This window comes from Protomyctophum bolini (assembly GCF_963924005.1).
Source record: "Protomyctophum bolini genome assembly, chromosome: 14".
Lineage (NCBI taxonomy): Eukaryota > Metazoa > Chordata > Actinopteri > Myctophiformes > Myctophidae > Protomyctophum > Protomyctophum bolini.
The window spans coordinates 33,882,667-33,906,226 of NC_137875.1; the positions used below are offsets into that span (position 1 = coordinate 33,882,667).

At 45.6% G+C, this 23,560-nt stretch overlaps 1 protein-coding gene across 7 annotated transcripts in view; it reads right to left on the bottom strand.

The window, feature by feature from the left end:
- Window positions 1-23,560, bottom strand: part of LOC308328448 (transcription factor COE3) — an 84,717-nt gene that overhangs the window by 59,803 nt on the left and 1,354 nt on the right. For all 7 annotated transcript variants that reach the window (XM_080782269.1, XM_080782266.1, XM_080782264.1 and 4 more), the window contains exons 3-6: window positions 23,429-23,492; window positions 22,985-23,040; window positions 21,125-21,198; window positions 18,985-19,053 (exon numbers count right to left, since the gene is read on the bottom strand). In XM_080782269.1, coding sequence (XP_080638395.1) covers window positions 18,985-19,053; window positions 21,125-21,198; window positions 22,985-23,040; window positions 23,429-23,492 — 263 coding nt within the window. The remainder of the gene's footprint in view (window positions 1-18,984; window positions 19,054-21,124; window positions 21,199-22,984; window positions 23,041-23,428; window positions 23,493-23,560) is intronic.

Genomic DNA, 23,560 nt, shown 5'->3' on the forward strand with positions numbered 1-23,560 from the left:
TTGGATAAGGCAGGTCGTCCATGTCTTAATGAACACAAACAATGTGAAATGGAGGTACGAGCAGTGGGGGGAAGGATATAATGGTGGGGGAGGCTCTGTTTTAATAGAGACAGCACTAAGTTGTTTGCTATGATCTATGCTGACTCTTTCGAATGCTGAAACCCACCCTGCCCCCATCCTCACCCAACGTCATTGTGCAGGGATCTTCTTCTTTTTTTTCTCCCCCCCCCCCCCCCCCCTTTCCATGATCCTATTACCCAATCAATCCACCCACCCACAACCTTTCCTCTGCTTTTCACCAGCGAACATGAGGCGCAAATCCTGTTTCGGTGGGCCGCACTGTCGTACGCTGTCGAGGCCGTCGGACGCAGACCTCGTATGTCCAAACCTTCCAATGTAGTTTTCATTTACTCACAAGCTCTCGGTAATACGCCTCGTCGGTTAAATATTTAGAAAAAGCCACTAACCACTGAACCTGGCTTCCCTGTCTTGGGCATGTCATAAGCTGAAGATGTTATAGAAATATTTCAAAACCTTTCAGAAATAGTGAAAATAGCAGCACGACATGTCGTGACGTGACACATTGTGAGCTTGCGTAGATCGGCTATACCTTCACTACTTTTTAGCGCGACACTGCCATGCGACGAAGTATAGGGCATTAATTTACACTCAAAACAAAAGTTTAAATATGGACATACAAGGTCTCCGCCCGCCGTATACGCGTGCCTCACTGTTGTTGTCATTGTCACAGAGTCCCTGTCTCGTTGGACACTCGCGGAGGTTAAAGGGCACCAAACCGGATCACCGTGACACCCGGTGAGAGTGTTATCCCCGGGACAAATGGCTCAGCACTGGGTTAATTGATAAACTGCCGCTTCACTCCATTAGTCAGACAGACCAGGCTTAACGAACGAACACAGACACAGTGTGTCACTGTGAATATGTTAATCACGACCAGCCATTATGGGCCCTCTTCCCCTCGGCCACCTTGTGTCTACCTCCTTGGTAAGGGCTGGCCATTAGGGACGAAATGTAACATCAGCAATAGTCTCGCCAGATATCAATTTCGTGAGAATAATGATGTTCTGGGAATAATCAAAAATGTCGAAATATCTTCAAAACATAGGCAATCTACAAGCATTACAATGCGTCATGAGGCATTGTAAGCTTGTAGATTTCATTTTTGAAAGTATAAAATACAGTAGGACTTAAAGTAGTTAACCAGTAAGTAACCAGAAGTCATGCCATATCATGATAAGTACAATATTCCCAAAAAAATCCCAGACGATATCTAGTCTCATATCACGATATTGATATATTATTGATATATTGCCAAGCCCTACCTCCCGGTGAACTATAGAGAGGGAAAAGGAGGGGGCTGGGGAGGGGAGGGGAGGGGGGGGGGTTCACCTCAAAGTCTCCGCACTTGTATCATCCAAGGCTATTTATCAATGAAGGCAAGGAAGGAGGGGAGCGGCGGGGAAAGCAATGGAGAGCGAGACGGACAGACACAAGAGTGGTCCTTGGTGTTATTGAATATAAATATATAATAACCCCGTGTAAAAAATGCATCATTTGGCCTTTTCACAAAGATGGTTGTAATATAGCGCTAGGTGAGCGCTGTACTTGACGTACACACTGGAGGTGAGGGTGTCAGGGGAGAGCTCGCTGGAGCGAGAGGAGTTTTTTATTGTTGCCCAGCCCTTCCGCTTAAGTGCACATGGCTGGGAGGAAGCCGGGACCTCCAGCTCTGACCCCTGCGCATGTATATTTAATAGGCCATCAGTTGGCCGGGGCAGCGCTCTGATCAGGATTCAGAGAGGGGCTTTGAACACCCCTGTGTATTCCTGAGCGTGCAGCCTCAAGCTGCTCTCCCCAGCTGTGTCAATCCGACAGCGCTGTTACAGGCACCCCAGACAAGGCGCTGGGCACTACACCGCTCACTAGCGCCTAATGACTATACGGGGAGGAAGAGGAGGAAAAAAAGAGGAAAAGAAAGGCAAAGCAAACAAAAACACAATAACACTTGTGCGTGTTATTGGAGCGCGCTGCTATACCGTCTAATGAGTGGCTTTAAAAAAGTGAAAAATAACGCCCGCTGATATACTGTACTGTAGGCTAGGGTTAGCCTTATGTGCGTGTGTTCGCATGCGCGTGTGTGCGTGCGTTTGTGTGTGTGTGTGTGTGTGTGTGTGTGTGTGTGTGTGTGTGTGTGTGTGTGTGTAAATTACAGGGGCCCATGCTGTACGGCGCTGTGTTTCCCTTAATAATAACAAAAAGCCAATCTCACGGTCACTGCACTCCACACACTGGTAACGACTGCAGGAACAAGGTGGCAAACAGAGCAGTGCCACTCGTGTGTCTTCCCCCCTAACAAGGTATCACTGCGCGTCGAATCAAAGTGCCCGAGAGGTGTGTGTGTGTGTGTGTGTGTGTGTGTGCACGTGCACACATCTATATGCACATTGCTCGTGCATGTGCGTGTGTGCGTGCATGCGTGCGTGTATGTGTGTGTGGGCAGCTTAACGAGGGCGGTTCATTTGACAGGCAATTAGTTTGCGGAGCTGCTATTGACAGCCCCTGTGCTTGTGTTTGTTCAACAGCTCTGGGTGAGTTCCACGCTCCCTGGGCTACGTGACAAAGCACCTCCGACAGGGAGCTCCTGATCTCCGCTGAGGCTTGGAGGCTCGCTCTCTGTGTACGTGTGTTTGTGTGTGCGTGTGTGTGTGTGTGTCCGTGTCCGTGTGTGTGGGTGGGTGGTGGTTGGGGGGGTATAGTGACAGCCAGCTAGAGGGAGAAGCGAGGAGAGGAGAGGTAAAGGGGGAGAGATACAAAGCCCACAAGGGTCTATTAGGGGGGTTGTTGCAAGTTAATGTAGCCACCACCCGCATTTTGTGTCGTATTTTTGAAAAGGCCTGAGCAATGATGTTGTCATTTGTTGTTTGATTGTGGGGATAGTGGAGGGTAATCTTCAGAGACACGTGGGCTCCCACAGTACATGCACACACATAAAAATGCACACAGAGAGAGAGAGAGACAGGAGAGAGAGAGAGAGAAAGGCGGCATGGAGAGGGAAAATATAACAAGACCCAAACGCTCTTTTATCCTTGAAAATCCCATATTCTAATGCAGAGGCCCATCCCCTCTTTTTACTTGCAACCGTTTCGTTTGTAGAGCTCCGAGCTCCGATCAATATCATTATTTTCACAGAGGATCGAAGCGCCTTCACAGAGTTAATGGGGGATTGAGGTGGTAAACGTTTACCATCTCACTGTCAGCAGTGCACTGGTCCATAGTGGGGCCCAGATGACAGGACTGGCCCCGCTGTGGACACACTGTGTGGAGATGTCCTGCACGCAGACAGGCTGCATGGACTGTCAACCGCCTGCCATGCCCTGGATGGCCTGAACACATCAGCCACTTGAGTTAGAGCAGCAGCATGGGCCGTGACTTTCTGCTAGAGCTAACAGAAAACAAACTGGCCGCTATGGCAGCACAGCACCGCAGCGCATGGCATTGTTATACTATAGCACCGACATGGAGGAGAGAGACTGTAAATTGGGAGATAGCACACAGGTTAGCCTATACTGTATGTTATTCTAAAGCAATGATGACATATTTTCCGTTTTAGTTTTGTTTTTTTACAACTATAGCACATATGGGCGTTTAATTAACAAAGGTGGCAGATGAAATGCCGTAATAACGGTCGTTGTTAGCCGTTTTCAACTTTGCATCAGCTGTTCGGCAGGATTTCTTTTTCGGGGGCGGGCGGGGGGGCGGGTGGTGGACCCTAATCTGCAGCTGGCAATGCCAAAGCACATTCTCCCATATAGCAGCATATGCTAAATAGCTCTTCAAGCACGCAGATGCATTGCTGTAAAATACCTCCCCTGTCTGGGTATCTGCGTCTCCCAGATGGGTCCCGGGCTGTGCCAAACCGCATCTCGTCAACAGCTATGAACTATGGCATCACATGACCACAGGAGATAGGGGGAGTCCTTTTCTGTCTCGCCTTGGCACGACGCGGTCAACCGATGCATCATCGGAGAGCACACTTTGTCTGTCAGGACAGAGGTAGCTCGCTGCGGGGGGTGTGGGGGGGAGGGGGGGAGGAGTGAGCCTTATCCGTTTCAAAGTGTCGAAAGTTCTATTCAACAAACTAGGAGAACGGAACAAGAGTTTGGCTTCTTGATTCTTTCTTTTTTTTTGTTCCGCTTCTCTTTTTTTTCTCCAAATTGTGAAAAGGGGGCTAATCAGGAGAGAGTAGGAGTTGATTTGGACTTGCATAAGGGTGTGACAGAGCAGTAAGAGATTTCATGGGACGTTTCACCATGATTCATTGAGTTATTGGTTTCCGCCCTGTTTTAATCGCCCGGCGGGGTCGAGCCAAAAAAATCTCGGAGGATTCCCGGCGAGTTCTACTTTTCTCCGCCGTTCAGCAGAAAGGAATTTGGTGTGCAAAGTGCCTCACGTCATTCGAGGCGTCCTTCACAGCTTCAGGGGCCCTAATTCAAACCACATGGAGGCCAGCGTCCGGTTACGGACCTCTGCAGAAAAAAAGAAAAGAAAAAAAACAGGACACGCTCCCATTGGCTGCTTCGGGATGGGAAATGGGGTGTCTCGATGGAGAAAGATAACAAACACGTCTAAGTAGGAGTCACAACACAGCCAAAGCACACACACAAATTCACATGCATAAATATACATATGGATGTACATACACACACGCCGTATATACAAATATACATGCGTGCACAGTAAAATGTTAATTTATCCATTTGTACCTCCCGGGAGTGGTACATAGCACACATGTAACCAAATGAACCCGGAACGTACGCGTCCATTTGGTTACATGTGCTGCAACTGCCGGAGTGTCGAATGAACACTCTGGATTTTACTGCGCATACGCGCATACACACACAGTCACATTACAAATATACATGCATATACACAAATACACACACAGCTGTTGGACGGGACACTTATGGGCCCTCGAAGGCTGTTTGCTTGACATGATGGAAGAATGAGCAGCCTCAGTCTGTGATATTGCCTCCTATTCTTCATTGACAAGCATATATATTTTTTTTTTCGCTGTTCCCAACTGACTTTGCGGCGCTGAACTCCATTTATGAATTATCTGACATATTTCCTGCTATTTTTCTGACAGCAGTACTCAGAGGAAATTTCAAGGCACCTTTCTCCTGACAAGTAGAAATATCAATATTTGAATAAATTGCAGATTTGGATCTCCGCACATGGATGCTCTCACCCACCGGGCGTGGGAGTGTGTGCGCGTGTGCGTGCATGTGTGTGTGTGTGTGTGTGTGTGTGTGTGTATGCATGTGTGCGTGTGCAAGAGAGAATGAGATCGTGTGAGAGATTGTGTGTGTGTGTGTGTGTGTGTGTGTGTGTGTGTGTGTGTGTGTGTGTGTGAGAGAGAGAGAGAGAGAGAGAGAGAGAGGGAAATGGGAAGGGGTTTGTTTCATTCTGTTACCACGGTCTTATCCCCCTGAGCCCGGAGGCAGAAATCTGTATGCAGCATTTCATTAGGGGGGAGCTCGACTGAGTGACACGTGAAGCACACCTCGCCGTCGACCTGATGAAGTTTACTTCCCTCAAACGACAAAAAGCCACTTTGTAGACTAGCCTTTTTTCCTCCCTCCTCCTCCCCACAGAGGAAGAGAGGGGGCGATGGCTGTGCAACAATAAAAGAATCATGAATGTCGTTTGGCAAAAAATGACAGGTCTATCTGTACACAAATATTTCTCTTCAAGAAAAATGCAAGCGTCAGAGCATTTCCTTTTTACTGGCTTCTCTTTCTAAAGTGGCTAACGTGCGGCTTGTTACAACTGTCAGTGTTCAGAATATGATCACCTTCAATTCTAAGCGTGAAGAGGAAACAGCAAATAAATGCTTCCCCCCCCCCCCCTCCCATACCCTCCTCCTAAAAAAAGAAAAGATAAATTGGAAGCAAAAGTGTCAGATTTTTCATCTGGTTGGAAATGCAAGAGTGGCAAGTGTTATACATGGCGCGGCGGTGCAATCCACCCGTTGAACGAAATAATTTACAAACAAATATGGCATTGTGCTGGGAAACGCTGATAAATACGCCGTCTGTGCATGAGAGGTCAATGTCAAGCATCCATAACACTCACAGCGCTGTCTCCTCCCTGCTCCCGGTGTTACGTATGAGAGACTCCTGCCTATCCGTCTCACTCTGTTTAGCTGCAGCGGCTGCCGCGCTGTCTGCATGTCCGCTGACACCGCTGCTGATAGATCGCTCTCCTTGCCTCGAACCCCCACCACCACCACCACCACCCGCCCGGCGCCCACCCACCCCCTCTCTCTCCATGTCCACCTCCCCCCCCCCCTCGCCGACGCCGACACCCCCCACCCCTGTTTCGGAGAGAGAGCCTGAGAAATGGCTTAGCCATGCGAGAGGTCACTCAGGTACGAAAGGGCCGTGACCCCTGTGACCCCCCCAGGCTGACCCCTGTGACCCCAGAACATCGTACTTTCTCCCTCTCTCTCTCTCTCTCTCTCTCCGACGGAAAACAAAAACAAATGTTATCGCGGTGCCTCTGCAGCGATGAGGGCGAGAGGGTCTTATATATATATATATCAATGTGCTTCTTTGACAATCATCCATCCACATGACCTGTGATTTCTCTGACAGGGTCTGCTTGACACTTACAACAAGAGGGGTGACAGTGCATGCGGTTGTCCACCTCGCCATCCGCGTAGGCCCCTTATCTCCTCCTCCACTCTCCATCTCTCTCCATCCCTGCTCCTTTCCTCCTTGTGTGCACAACTTAATAAGCAAGTGAAGGGGTAGATTCCCATTATGGAAACCCTGAAAAAAGGCACAGACATTTCCCCCCTTATCTGGTATCTCCATCTGGAGGAGGCTCTCTCTCTCTCTAGCTCTCTCTCTCTCTCTCTCTCTCTCATGCCCCCCTCGTCCAATCTCTGTGTGTGTTCTGGTGAGGCTATGCTGCTTGCTGAGATGGCTTTCACTCTCCACTGGCCACAATGAGATTGGCCAACCAGGTTGACTCTATTCGAATCGACAACCCATTTCAATAAAGTAACAAAACAGAACGGAGTGCTGATGTTGAATAAAACATTTTTTAGGGGGTAAACTATACAGAGCCATGCGGTCGGTGGTCTTAAATAACAGAAATCTTTGAGATAGTAGTGAAGTGTTTATAGGGGCAACCTGATAGCTGCATACCACATGGGCTCTAATATCTGACAGCAAGACTTTGGTTTGATTCCCGGCTATAGCCGGACCATTTGCTGCATGTCTGCATTTGCTGTCCTGTTTCTCTACACCAGTGATACTCAACCTCAGGCCCGCGGGCCACATCAGGCCCGCGGAACCATTATGACTGGCCCACCAATGAAAATATAAAAAAAAGAAGAAAAAAAAATCTGGAAAATGAAATAAAAATAAATAAATCTGAATGAAGTTATCTTTAATTACATTATTATAAGTAATACTATTAGAGTTGTACTATTACTCGAACGAAAATAAAAGCTTGGGGGGAGATGCAATGCAAATGAAAGACATATATGTACTGTGTATCCCTATTCCCTGACATAATTTTATAGCTAAACGGACAGAATTCTATTTTATTTGAATGATGAAACCCAGCTGCCATTAATAGTTGGAAATGGATATGGAAATTGCGGAAATGGAAATTGCGGAAATTGCGGAAATTGTAATTGCGGAAATTGCGGAAATGGTGGAAATGGAAATTGCGGAAATTGCGGAAATGCGGAAATGGAAATTGCGGAAATTGTGGAAATTGCGGAAATGGTGGAAATGGAAATTGCGGAAATTGCGGAAATGGAAATCGAGGAAATTGCGGAAATGGAAATTGCGGAAATTGCGGAAATTGCTCTTCAGTTATAGCTATCTATTTTCAGGTAGATTGTTTTATTTTACTCAGTCAGCCATATCACTACTCATTGACAATTGGGCAGGCAGGCAGACAGCTACTCATAGACAGACAGACAGCTACTCATGGACAATTGGACAGGCAGGAAGGCAGACAGCTACTCATAGACAGGCAGACAGACAGCTACTCATGGACAATTAGGCAGGCAGGCAGACAGCTACTCATAGACAGGCAGACAGACAGCTACTCATGGACAATTAGGCAGGCAGGCAGACAGCTACTCAGACAGGCAGACAGACAGCTACTCATGGACAATTGGACAGACAGGCAGGCAGGCAGACAGACAGCTACTCATAGACAGGCAGGCAGACAGCTACTCATAGACAGGCAGACAGTAAGACAGCTACTCATTGACAGACAGACAAATAACTACTCATGGACAGACAGACAGACAGGCAGGCAGGCAGGCAGGCAAAGAGCTACTCATGTTATGTTATTATGTTATTATAACAGCTACTCATGTTATGTGCAATAATTTGTGCAGTTATGGCTCTTTGTGTTTATGCAAGAAAATGTAACACATTTATTTATTTACATATTGTGTGCATGCACATTGTACTTTGATACATTTTGCGAAAATAAAGCAATTGAAAGAGAGAAGTTATCAAGTATCATTAATGTCGTAATTTTATCTACTGGCCCCTGGCCCCTTGCCATTTTTGTAATGTGGCCCACAGGTAAATCTATTTGAGTATCCCTGCTCTACACTATCTACCTATCAAATAATGTCTCAGAAAAAGCCCCCAGCCAGACATCGACATAAAATATCCAGGGCTATCACACATTATTAAACTGTCACAATGTGACACCCGGTTTGCTTTAAAATGTTTTAGCCGTCATATATCGAGCACTGCCTTAACACTGTTTTTTATCCCTCAATGCCTCTGCCTCTGCTATCAGATCAATTATGGCCGCCTCATAACCAGAGGATATGGCTAACAGACTAATAAAGATTACACTGAGGTCAGCAAGTCACTAATCCCCAGCGTTATTAGTAAAAACAAAGCCTACAGATTTTTTTCGCCATGCACCTCATCACATCTGAGTGTGTCCGTGCACGTGCATAGGGTCCGAACATAATACGGTGTGACTTAAACCATACAATGAGAAGAGAAAATAAATACGCTAAGAGCAGCAGGGGTGGACAGGGCCAGGCCTCTATGGGCCTATGTCATCACTCCCTCCGGTCTCTGCCGCGCTCCCCCACCCGAGGGAAGGGCCCGGTGATTACGGGGGCTCAGCTTCCCTCTAAGAAAGCAAACCGGAGCTGCAGTCCAAACAAGGCCGAGCCGAGCGGTGAGAGGAGCGCAGCTACGCTGTAGCGGCTCGGGTTTACCGCTGCCTCCGACCTGGCTGGCCCCCGGGCCCGCATTAGACCCCCCGGCCTGGGCCTCTCCTGGACAAACAAACAACCAGCACTTAAACACAGTCGACGGGGATGAGCGGCGAGAGCTGGTGCCACCAGCGCTGCGCGGAGAAGGCAACCCGATCCAATTGGATTTGCTTTATCACACCATATAATGACTCTCAGGCCAGGGCTTCGCTCCAATGGTAGAAAATACAAAGATTTAAACAAATAAGAAACATGCCTTGCCTGCCACTCCGTCCTGTTTAGGGGTTCGGGCCAGAACAGGCAGCCCCCCCCCCTACACCTCCAAACAGATGGGGAGGCATCTCAAAAATGTTCTCTGCCCCCAGGGACATGTGGTTTTCCCCATCATTATATAACTGTAAACTCCTGGATGTCAGAGATTGGGGATAATAACTTTCAGATGTTCGGCAGCCTGAGCCCGAGCCCGGGACCTGCTGGATGGGAACAGTTATTTGGCAGAGGGGAGGAAGTCCGAGAGATTAGGACTGAGATGTGCTGCGGAGAAAACTGGATCTGGACTGAACCTGCACTGTATGCCAGGTTGCTGTTGCAGTGTGCACTGCACTCAGCGCTAATGGCGACTGCATGGGAGGCAGTGTCCATGAAAGCGTTTGCATGTTTGTGTGCGCGTGTGTGTGTGCGCGTGTGTGTGTGTGTGTGTGTGTGTGTGTGTGTGTGTGTGTGTGTGTGTGTGTGTGTGTGAGGGCGGGTTAACGAGAAAAAGAGTGGCCAATTAATATCAAAACCACAGGAAGTCATGTCATCGTGTTAACGCGCAGAAATCAAGCCAAAGTGCACATGGCTGATCCCGCACTTTTAGCATTCCGTCTCAATTTTGGGCCGGGATTGGATATGACAGTTCCAGCGCCCCGCACTGCACTGCAGATGTGCAGCTAATTCGAAAAATGGACACGCCTACTTGAATAAATGAGTCCTTATAGAGGTGTCATCCTGTGAAACCATTTTTACGGGTTTGTCTCACATGGGTGGCGAGGCGTCATTGTTCACTCCCACCGTCGCCTCTCCCGACGGCCGCGCCGGCCATATGGTCAAGGTCTCTTCACTTAAACTCACAATACTCTCATGGAATGAAATATCTCCTCTCACATATTTATATATATGGTCACTACATGATAAAAAAAGAAGGGAAAAAAACAATCGCAGTTTTGTTGTTGTTTTTTTTTTCCTTCTTTGAAAGTATATTGAACGTGGTGCTGAACAAGCAGAGGAGTGTTTTTTATTGTAAATCAATAGTGGATCGATCGGCAGCCTGGGTGTTGAATATGGATCAATATCACAGCAGGCTGCGGAGGAGATCTGATTTCAATTGGCAAGAGGAGCCCGCAGCAGGTTTCCATCAAGCGGTAATTCAAGACATGGGAACATAAGTCAGATGGATTGATATAGACTAGCCAGGACCTTTCTTGCCACTGAACCAGCACAAGGAAATTTCTGTCATATATCATTAACGCAGTTGGGGCAGGCTGTAAAAATGGGGGCTAAGCCAGAGTACCTCGCTGACCCTCGATGCGTAAGAGGGGGGGTCAAGCGCTGCATAAACACTCCGCTATTAGGACAGGATGACTCTCGATCTGGTCTACACATAGGAACAGAACATGGACTCATCTCTCTCTCAGAGAATAGATGGTGAGAGGCTCTGCTTTCACAGTTCACACACAGACACGCCACAGTGCGGTCGTGTTCTGTGGAACTTCTGGTACTGATTATGGGGGCGGTCAGGCCGAGATACATAACTGTAAGCTGTTATTAATTTACTAAACAAATGTCCTGGAGAAAGGCTGGTGTGTGGCGAAATATTTTCGCTTGTGGGTTATCGTGTGTACGTGATCTTTATTGAAACCACACATTTTATTTGTTTAAGCAGCATAACGGAACACATAACAAAAAATTAACTGGACACAAATGTTCCCCGAGTGCATCGAGTGATATGTGTGCATGCTAAGGAAAGGGGGTCACTTTGTACATTCATCACTCGTTCACGATTCCCGGACAGAGGGGCACTGTTCCAAATGACAGCATTGTAAAACAATAAAAACAGAGCTATAGTTAGAAATAACTTGTCACTTTTAATAAATGACACTGGTTCAGGGCTCTTTCTCAGGGGCCTCTCCTCCGATACATCCCGGGCACCCCTGGGGCCAGCGGAGCAGGCAGCAGACCAGCTCGTTTCCCCGTGGTAACTGATGACCCTATCCCTGAATCCCCCCCCCCCCCCCCCCCTCTCAACTACCACCACCATCTTTGTCCTGTGACCCCACGCCAGTGGGAGCAGGACCATGTCCGATGAAATCCTCCAACTGCTTCCCATCCTAATCTTGCCCGTGTCACACTACAAATTGCTACATTCAGAAAATGGAAATAGATTGAGGTGGAGACAGGGGGAGGGACAGGGAAGAGGGAGGGAAGAAAGAGGAGGGGGGTCGGGGGGGGGGGTTGGGGGGGGGTGGAGTGTGTGTGGAGAAGCGCATCGACAACCAGTCCCCTAAGAAAAATACTCGAGGAAAAAGAACGACTCGGGAGATCCCAGCGAGGAATCACATCTCGGCGAGCATATTGATCTGATTTACAAAACCTCCACTCTAATGCGAAACAAATGGCGTGGGCGTGAACTGGTACTTAACCATAAAACCCCAGCATTACTCCGTCTCCGATGAAATACCACATATATCCCTCAGCAGGGCCTAATGTGCTGTTTTACGGCCAGATACGACTGAGGTTGACCCAACAGTTTGTTTGACAATTAGGGGGAACCTAATAAGGATTGAATGGGAGTGAGAACATTGCCAAGAGAAAGAAAAGAGACCTTTTTTATTTCCTTTTTTTTTAAGACAAGAAAAAAATGGTCAAAAAAAGGCGAAGAAAAAGAAAAGAAAAACACTGGTCTGTGTGACCTAAATGCGATTCATAGATTCATGGGTGGCTAGTTAGAGAAAGCTCTTGCGTCATTAATGCTTTAAGAAAAACCAAACAACATCTTCAAAACAGCTACAGTCTAGTTTAATTATAAAAGAGAGCTGTTAAATATTTGAGGGTGAGTGTGGCATGTTTTATTTAGTTTAGATTTAATTTCAATAATGTAAGGTTTTTGCATGGCATGGCCCTGTGGCGGGCGGTGCACCGTGGAAAAAACTGCATAAATCGCAATGGATTGTTTTCCTTCATAATACGAAAATAAATGCTTTGCGTCAACTCTGCGGCCGCGTTCAAGCACCCTGTCAGTGGCGGTGCTCCGCGAAGTCGACAAATGCGCCAGAAGACGGGGAAGTTGAAGCAAAACAAAACTCTGATAACCTTTTCTCTCCAGTGTGTGTGTGTGTGTGTGTGTGTGTGTGTGTGTGTGTGTGTGTGTGTGTGTGTGTGTGTGTGTGTGTGTGTGTGTGTGTGTGTGTGTGTTTGCATGTGCAAGGGCCAGTGTTTCTCTTGGCCCAGCCTTCATCCCATCACCCCAGCTCTGGCCTTGTTTCTGTCAGCACAGAGAACCAGGGGAGCAGAGAGAGTTGGTGGAGGTGGGGGGTGGGCTGGCGGGGTGAGAGAGAGAGAGAGAGAGAGAGAGAGGAGAGAGGGAAGGGAAGGAGAGAGAGGAGAGGAGGGGCTGGGTGGCGGTGAGGGGGAGGGGTTGTCTCCACGGACAGATGGACTGCTCTTTCTCAACACATGTGGAACCATGTTTCGTCTTTCACTGCCGTCAAGCCGGAGCCCAATCCGTCGCTCTGTTGGCCTGCACCACTCTTTTCGTACTGCACACCTCTCTTTAGCACACCGTGTACACACACACACACACACACGCACACATGCACACACAAGCACTCATATGCATGTCGACTCGACACACATGTGCACACCACACACACACACGTCACGTGCGTGCACACACGCACAAACATCTCGTTCTTTCTCCGCACACATGTTAAAGTCATCACCCCTGCTCAGCACTAGTAAAACACAACACCCCCGGCTTCTCTGCTGTTGTCAAGTCTTGCCATTAGCTGATGCCACTGGGGAATCCTACCCCAGTGAGGTGGGCATCCCGTGGGAGCGCCAGGCACCACGTTACGTTCAGCCGCCACTCATGTGAACCCAAACATGAGAGCATAATTTGGAAAATATCATTTATACTCTGCGTCTCTGTACGTGTCTTGACATTTACAAACTGCGATAAAACCGACACGAGGGAGGAGGGAATAGAAAACAGGGCGAGAATAATTTGAGGTAATGTTTTGCTTAGTGAACAGTATTACCCAATCCTGGATGTTGGAGCGCTATGGGAAGGAGGTTCTGGCTCCGGGGCTGCGGAGAGGGTCTGGGTTTCATTTTTCGGCAAGTGCAAGCCAACGGAGAGCTGCCAAGTACAGCTTTCGCCCTCAACACTTCCTGCTCTTCCCTGCCCTGGCTCACGAGGAGACAGGCTTCACTCAAACAGCACGTCAGCCTGGCCAGGGGTGGTCGGTTTATTCTCCCGTTTCTCAACGGGTGTCAAAAACTCGCATCTGTCACACGAGTTACACAAAAACAGCCGTAAATAAAATGCTGAGATGGAAATGGCTTTTTGAGCCACGCACTTTGGGTGAGTGTGTGTGTGTGTGTGTGTGTGTGTGTGTGTGTGTGTGTGTGTGTGTGTGTGTGTGTGCGTGCCTGCAAGCACACAGTATGTGTTTGTGTGTATAGAGACAGAGAGAGAGAGAGAGAATTTCCAATACAAGAGCAACTGTTTTAATTGACTACTACATTAAGAGCATCAAACATGGTCCAACGCTTGTAAAGCTACACTACAGTATATGATGGAAAAGAATCTGCGAGCAGCACCTGCAGCGTTAAGACTCTCAATAACAACAACAGAGCGCTTCTGTGACCCTTCCATTGCATCATCCTTACTTATGGCTGGTAGGAGGAGTATAGCGCATTATCACGTCCTACGTGTGTAATTTTAATTGCCCCTCGGCAGATGCAGTGAAAACATGTCATTTAGGTACTTCATAAACAGACCTCTCTTTGCAGGTTATCAAAACAGTGAGGGCTAAAAATCACGCCCTCTTTTCCATTTGGCGATGTGTAATTAAAATGGTTTTAGAAATCCTCTTTGACAGTCCAGGGCTTAGCCAAAAATGTAAATGACATTAAAGGAGACAATGAATTTAATTTTGTTTAATGTCCCCTTTCACTGATTCTCATTTACATCACATTTCCGCATAAAGGGCTGACCTTATAAATACTGGCATTTGTTCAGATTTTGGAGGTAATCGCGGTTCTGCAAAAACCAGATGGGAGCCGCACACATTTTCCGATTTGTTTCTTAGAAGGCTGAAGAAACCACATGTGAGATGGTCTTTTGTTGTCGGTAAACAACTAGACAACAAGTAAAAGTGCACTCTGGGAAATGACCTCGTAGGTGTTCCATAAATGAACGATAGCGCTAAGTCATTTAGAAAATACAGGCTCACTAATGAGGGACATAACGGAAAGCTAAGCAAAATTTACATTACGCCAAAATTTAATTGCATTAACACACGAACAGGTGCGGTGAGGCCTTTATAAATGAGCTAAATGAATAAAAGCCTCCCACAGCACAACCATGTGTGCTGACCAAAAAAAAAAAAAAACAAGAGACAAGGGGAAAAAACAAGTCAATGTCATGAATTATTCAGTGGCTGGGCAGCACTCCAAAGGTCAGTGCCCTTTGACCTTTGTGACAGGAAGTGAAAGGGAGTGGCGTTGCCGGTGGAATAAATGGAGCTGACATGTTTAGATCCAAGACTAGTCCTTTTTCTGAATCAGAGCGCAAATTGACTTGGGATTCCAAGCCGTGGGAGCGTACATTAAATTCAAAATTCATGTATGGTTGCGTGCACGCTGATAGTGCTCTCTCTCTCTCTACCCCCAGCTCCCCTCGCATAATCTGCTGCATCTCCTCGGTGTAACGTATGACCTTTGAACTCTGACAGGCAGAATGAGTCATTTTCCCTCCTCTTTCAACAGCATGTGCTTTCTTATTACAAAATCCATGTGTAAGCCTGAACAATGTATCTAATCTTTCACACGCGGGAAGACAAAGTCAATATGGGAGAGAGTGAAGACAAATACCAGTCCAGAAGCGTCATCCCAAATTGAGTTATGTTTGGCTATACACTGCTCTACATATACTGTAAATGGGGAAACCGCCTAATCAGATATTGGGCACCTCATCACTATACCTCTCAGGACTCAAATTACCGTCTGAATAAACCCACGCCCCCACTTACTTTAAGGCGCCATTAGCTTATAGATGTGACATCCATTCCACTGCTGGCTTCATAAAGGGGAGATATGATTATAACCAACTGCAAAGTGCTGTAGTCATAGCAATAGAGATACAATTAGTGACTAAATGAAATCAGTGTCTCCTCTATTTCTGCCAGAGCCAACATAGTCTCCAACGTTTTCATTTCCTGATGAGGAGACTGTGGGGAAAAATATGTATTGCTAACACAACTGGAATACAATAGAGTTTCTTTATACAGAGCCAGAGATGGACCAGCTTTCCCAGGAGGTACTGAAATCCCCCCACAACTCACATATAAACACACAGAATTGTAATAAAAATAGGCTCTTTCTTCATCCAAAAATGAGCATGAATAATGCAAGGGGCATCAAATGTAAGTGCTGAAATATTTAGTCACCAAACAGTGTTGAAACTTTGTGACAGCTGTTAGGCCTACAGTATATCTAACTAAATCTTTTTATTCAGTTTTATAGAGAATCCTTCCTCTTCAACAAATCTGAGTGAAAATCTGTATCAAAACTCTGAGAGAAAATAGGGTAAACAGATGTCTGGCTTGACCGCAGGAAAATAGGACACATTTGGAATGATAAGTTTCCCAAACTCCGTTAGATATGCCAGATCCATGGGAACGCCAGTTAATGTCTTGCTAGATGCCAGCTAGCTGTGTGCGCTTTCCCCCTCGTACCATCTGGGAAAATGTTACAGCAAATGAACGCCATCAATGATTCACTCCAAATCTGTTTCTTAAGTTTCGGCCATGCTACTGTTTCTCTAGGAAATGTGGCAGTACTAGCTGTTTTTCGTACTGTAATTGTAGACAGACGAGTCATGCCTGATTCAACAATCAAACCTCTTCTCTAGGTTTATGTCTCTCACTCAACGATGTTCTACTCAACTGGAAATATCTTTTTTTGCCAACAGCAACCGCATTGACAAAATGACAGATGTAACAAAATAAATGGCTGTAAAACATGGTGTCTTTAAAAGCTTGCCGCAAGTTCAGCGGGAATAGCCAGGTAATTGCGGTAAATAGACAGAACCTAGTAAAAGCCCACAGTGTGTGGCAGACATGTCAGCAGTAGTGCATGATTTACACTTGGTTGCGTGCCGTGTCGCACACTGAAAATAGCAGCCAGAGACACAAGTTCCCAACGCGTCGCACCACGGCCTGCTGCGAGCTTGTAGATCTACTGTTTTTGGTGCGCGACACCGGCGCGCAACCAAGTATTAATCGGGCTTAACTCTGGCTCAACCCAGCAACCTTTCACAACTGCCCCTCTCTGCAAGCCTCCTCCAGTCACTGGGAACCGGCGTGGGTCTGTTAGGGTGAGCTGACGGGCTCATAGTTACGACATGGAGACAATGGGAGGGTCTAATGAGGAACATATGCTTTTGTGATTCAACAGAGCCGCTCATTGTGCAAGGAAAGGGATACTCTACTCCTATTCAGGCTCGTCACAATGAAAATCGGAGCCCTCCCTGAGCCAGTTGAGCTTACAATATCCGTCCCCTTCTTTTTTTCTCCCCCTGTTCTTCTTTTCTTCCCATCCCTCTTGCTTGACTTTAATTCTCCATGCATTCATTTTGCTTATTGTACTTATGTTACATGTTTTGTCCCGCAGATTGAAGAACAATGGTGTGAGAAACTCAAAGCAGTAAAAAGGCAGCCGAGCGACACAAAGCAAACATGAAAGCAGCGGAAATTAGACAAACAAAAGTACACGTCTCAAGTTATATGTTAATGTGCGTGCTATCGCTCCTCCGCAACACATCTGACCAATATATGAAGCCATCCACTCTGTAACAGATACAGCACATGAAGCCCAGTCTCTCTCTATATATATATTGTCCTGTCAAGTACATCAGCCATTTACATTTGTATATCATGCTCTGTGACTAATGCCACAACACAATATAAACAGTCTCTTTAAAGCATAACCCACAGTATAAACAACACATATCCAAGTACTGCGTGCGTGTGTGTGTGTGTGTGTGTGTGTGTGTGTGTGTGTGTGTGTGTGTGTGTGTGTGTGTGTGTGTGTGTGTGTGTGTGTGTGTGTGGTGTGCGAGTGCGTGTGCGTGTGCGTGTGCGTGTGCGTGTGCGTGTGTGTGTGTGTGTGCGTGTGCGTGTGCATGTGCGTGCGTGCGTGCGTGCGTGTGTGTGTGTGTGTGTGTGCGTGTGTTGGGTGCAGACAGCAGTAGCTCTGGTAATCCATCCAGGCTCCCAGGGCAGCCAGCACTCCTACTTCCTGATGCATGAGAAGCCGCTGGAGTGGAGTGACGGCAACAACTGCTCAGCCCTATTTGATTACTAATAAGAGAGTTGTCCCCTCTGTCAGATACCAGGCATTCTCCACTAAGCAAACAGTGATTCTGGCTAGTCAAACATTAGCATTGCTGTCTCTCCCCGCTACGTGGCGAGAGTTACATTGAGATTGACGCCGAAATCGTGACCCCCACCTCATCCGAAATGCACCCCACCACCACGAACCTCAGCAAACCCACCCGCACGGCCCGACCCCACCCAAACATGTTCAGTCCGGGGAAGATAGAAGTGGGCCCGAGGAGGGTAACATAAACACGGAGTGAGGCGCAAATGTCAGTGGCTAAAAACGATATTTCCTAACCCCTTTATAGAACATGATGAAGGCAACATCAATGTACTGTATAAACCCCCATCCCCCTCCGCCCTCCACCCCCGAAGCTTCAGAAACAAATGGCTGGTGTAAAACGTGTAAAACGTTTATCCATTCTTGAAACAAAACTTCAACAACCTCTAAGCTCAGGGCTAACTTGAGAGAGAAAGAGGAGGAAACACAGTCAATAGAGGAAGAAAAAAAAAACCCAAAACAACTATTGACAATGTAAGCATCACCGCCGTAAACAAAGAAGGGAAGGAAGCCAAATGAACGTGAAGTTCTCCTAGGCTAATTAGGACTATTCCCAGCATGATCCTCCTGTGATTGAAACACCTGTGATTGAGCAAACCCTAGCCAGGTGGCGACCGCCCCTCAGAGCACACAGGTACCTGGGAAAGACGCCCCTCAGACACTCACACAGAGTCAGCCACGGTTCCCACACTGTGGGCTTGAGGGTGGAAGTCAGCCCACCTGGGTACCCAGACACATCAGGAGGGAGCTCTCACTCATTGACGTGTGCGTTCATTGGCTTATCCATTTGCTCACTCTTCCATTTCGCTCATGGGAACTCATTCACTCTCTCACTCACTCATTCACTCACTCACACACACGCACGTGTGCGTGCGCACGGACACACGCACGCACACAGACACGCAGGCACACAGACACTCACTCCCTCACTATATTGCTTAGAAATGCCAGTCACACATAGGAGACTAGATGAAGCCTACCTGTCGATGATCACAGGGTCTGATGGAGTCTCGTTCCTGTTTCCACAGCTTTTCTTGTCACAGCATCGGCTAAGGACACAAGACAGTGTGTTTCAGAACAAACAATTTTCTTTTTGCGCCGTTTTGTTTTTAAACAACACACACCTCGTGCAAACACATTGCCTCGTATAGCTGTTTCGATACAAGCAAAAATAAATAGAGTGAAATATCCCTCCACCACGTCCATCCATCCATCCATTCCATTGATGCTGATGGCTGATAAAAATGGTGAAAACAACATGTTGTGTTGTTTGGCTTAGCGAGGGGAGGGGAGTGGAGCGGGGAACAGGCCAGGAGGCAGGGGAGTCACTTTTCACAGCTTCAGCTTTTGTTTACCTCTAATTGCCAAGCTGCTATTTCTGGGGGAGATGCAAGGTGCCACCCTCAACCAATATTTCTGAGGGGCATTTATCAATTATGGCCTCAAACGCACTAATCTATCCCTCACCACATGTTTCAACCATCTCCCCCCATATAAGCCTATATAGCTAACTGCCTTCAGTTCTTTTGATTGGAACTTTAATCAAACGTGGGCGCGTGCGTGTGTGTGTGTGTGTGTGTGTGTGTGTGTGTGTGTGTGTGTGTGTGTGTGTGTGTGTGTGTGTGTGTGTGTGTGTGTGTGTGTGTGTGTGTGTGTGTGTGTGCGCGCGCGCATGTGTGTGTGTGTGTGTGGGGGGGGGGTTGGGGGGATAAATCACAAATACAGCATGCCAGCTTCCATTTGAAATGAAAACATATACATGTGTATATGGATATGATTGATTAGTGCCATATGGTGGGAGGGAGAGAAAAACAACATCTTTGAACGAGGCTATCTGTCAGTCAAACCATATAGAATTTAACTTTGTCTCATATCCGGCATGTCTATGTAGTAAAACCTATTAAAGAGACAAGCTTTGTAGATAAGGTGCTGCAGAAACATCAGAGCAATAATAGAATTCAAAGGATGCTGTTTTCTCGTGCCTAAAAATATTTGTTTTAAGTGGAGTGCAGGGGATTATTTTTATGAAGGGCACTTATTATGTGTGTCTGTGACTGATAATAGGCAGCCGTTCTACTGGGTCCTCGTTCCTACAGCAAAATGTACTTCCCCTGTGACGGAAAAATATTACCTCTCGAAGCATGAGCATATTCAACGTGTCACAAATAAGTGATGGATGCATGTATAAATTGAGCGTGAGTGATGAGTTTATGCATGGAGAAAGACAAATCATTCTCGCCTCTCTCTCTCTCTCTCGTGCTGCACTTGCTCACAAGCAGTAACTTGAACAATGCACCGGTGCAACAAAGGAGAGGTTAACCGACAGTATCCGAATTCAATGTTCACAAAGCTCATGCTGAGCTCAACAATAACAACAAAAGACGTTTTTCCTTTTAGTATCAATGACATCGCTGAATAGCACGGGGGAACATGAGAGGTTGAGATTTATGTGGTTAAATGATGCTAAAAGGCTGGTTGATCATTGATGACAGGTGGGATCAAGCGAGAACTGACTCTCATGCTAACAGAGAGAAAGCTGACTAACAAGACAGCTATCAAGCTGATAGATATGAAATCACTGACTGTATGCATAACTTCATACTGTAGGTAACACATTGTGTTGTGTTGTCAGCCTACATGGTGCCATGGGGTACTGGTTTGGGGGGGGGGGGGGGTTGCGGGGGGGACTGGAGGACACAATTAACCATGTGTGTAATTGTGTCATTGATTGTTTATTATACATGCAATTAACCTGACCCCAAAACCGAAGTTTGGATTATATTAGGCTGTCCATGTTTGAAATGAAAGCAGACCCCATGCTGAGGGCTTCTCTTTACAGGTGTATTATATATGCACAGTGAAATCCTCAGTGTTCATTTATCCATTCGTGCAACGCTGTGAGTGTAAAATGAAACCACGTGGACACACTCATGGGTCCATTTGGTTTCATGTGTACACTCTCTCATGGGTTAAATGAACACTCGGGGCTTTGCAGCGTGTCTGCCATATAAGTTTGGATTACTGCATCAATGCATGAGTGGCTAAATGTGTTGGAGGGAGAGGGAATGTCTTTTAGCCTATACTGGCAAAATGAATTGAGTGAAAAGAAAGAATGCTTACCTGCACATTATTTCATGAGTAAGAAGAACTCTGCACATTTCAGGATTCTTGTCTTGACCCTCATAAATTATAGCCTTTGAAAGAAAATGAGATGTTATTAATAATATATAAATACAGTCACCACTGTGACTATATTTCAGAATTAAACAACTAAACCAACAATACACTAATGTCTCTTGTATTTCACAGCACACATATAGCATTGCAAAAAAATATTAATGCATGATGACATTATAGTGACCAACACAATTGTGAAGAAATAATTACAATTAAACAATTAATAATTCCAATTGTTATAGCAACCAGAGCAGCAATATTAATATAACAACAATAATCATAATTATTATTATTATTAATATTAATATTAATATTAATATTAATATTAATATTAATATTAATATTATTATAAATTATATTAAAAATCACAAATCTTTTTTTCAACAACACACACACACACACGCATGGGAGGGAGGGAAAGACAGATTTTCACGAGGAGAGATCCAATAGAAGTGTCATCAATATGCTTATAATCTGGGGATATTTGGGGGAAAGTGTTAATGGCCAATCTGTTGTTTATTTTGAGCCGCTAACAATGATCTTTCTGTGGATAAAAAGCGTGTCTGGTGGTACGGTTGAGTAATTTTTGAGCATTGGCTGAAACAGATGGCGTGGAGCTATCAGTTCTGCCGCTCTTCTCTCTCTCTCTCTCTCTCTCTCTCTCTCTCTCCCTCCCTCCCTCCATCCCTCTCTCCTTCCTCTTATGCTAAGGATAAGCCACTTTACTCACTCATACGGATATATATGTATACCAAAATGCAATAGCGTGCATGGCGAGTCATTATTAATACAGCGCGCTAAAATGATAAAATAATCAACATATTTTACCAATTGTAAATGTCTTGCATGTCGGCTGCAAGCCAGCACATAATGTGGATTTGTAAAAGTGACAAATCTGAGCATAGTTGTATCACATTCTGGCTGTGGAAGGCAATTCTGCTTTGACTTGATGTATCTTTTTTGTTGGGCACCGGGTGATTATCTATATTGGTTTGATTTATGTCGCTATTTGCAGCTGTAGAAACAGAAATCCATAAACTGCTTGTTCTGCGTCATTGACTCGGATCATTCGCACAGGAATGTTCCCTGCGTCTAGTGTGTGGCACATGCTTCACGGCTCTATTCAGAATGGCTCTGCTTTAAACCTCAATTTAATAACAAAAACACTGCTGGAAAGCTCAAATTCGACCGCCTGATTTTATTTTATGAATTGTAATTGTGTTTGCTGGGCTGTGTGTTGGGTTCAGATGTGCATAAGACATGGTATAGCGACGTGTACATTTCACCATAACTTAGTATTGCTGCACTGGAGTCTGTGTGTGGGGTGCGTAAATTGAAATGAAACATTGCAGACATTATGATTTCTAACATATGGGCTATGCAAATCATACAAATTCAATGTGTGTGTGCTGCTGTGATATTACATTTGACATTATGAGCGAGAGTCAAATCAAATCATGCACCATACTGCAGACCATTCCTGCAGTTCAAAATGTAATGCTGGACAAAACTCAGTCTAAAGAAGGCTAACCCTCGGTCAAGCAAAATTGACTTTGCAGCTATGCAATGTGATATGGCCCAACGTAAACAGACAAAATGGAAGCTGTCTCTTCTTGTTACATTGGTAATTTGATTTTCTTTGGAGGATGATTGCATTTTGCAAACGCACCCGAAAATGCTATATTTCAGGGGTGACAATTTGCGCAGCGTGTTAAGTTTTGCACCGGTGAAGTGTAGTCGTGCGGGCAGTGCATGGATTGGGCACATTGGGCATGCTGGGAAACACGAGTAACAGTAGCTTACCTGCTTCGTCATTGAATCGATTAACCGTATGTAAAGATCCTGTTCTGTTCTGACGCCTGGGAAGAAGAAAAAATATATAAGACTTGTTATAGGAAGAGCATATAGGTTGTATAGTTTTTAAAGGAAATTATACAGTCTTGATTTTACGCCAATTAAGAGAATGAAAATAAAATAATTATTTTACATCCATTATAGGCTAAGTCATTGTTGAATTGTTATTATTAATATTATTGTTACTATTATTATTAACCTATATCCTTATTAATTGTTTTGTGTTGTTATTAATATTGTTAATATTGTTATTATTATGATTGGTGGTTATAGTAGCCTATAGTATAGTAGACTATAGTAGTAGTAGTAGTTATATGTTATATTTTTTTAAGCCTATATAGATTAGTGTATATACCTATATGTTTTCAGAACATTAAAAACTGCTTTACTCACCATTGCTGTACAATAACTGTAGTTTGTAATGTATCCCATTGTTAGTTTTTTCACTGTTTGGTTCCTGCAGGAGACAATATAGTGAAAATCAATATCCTCAGAAATGGTCCTTTCACATCTATATCTATTGAA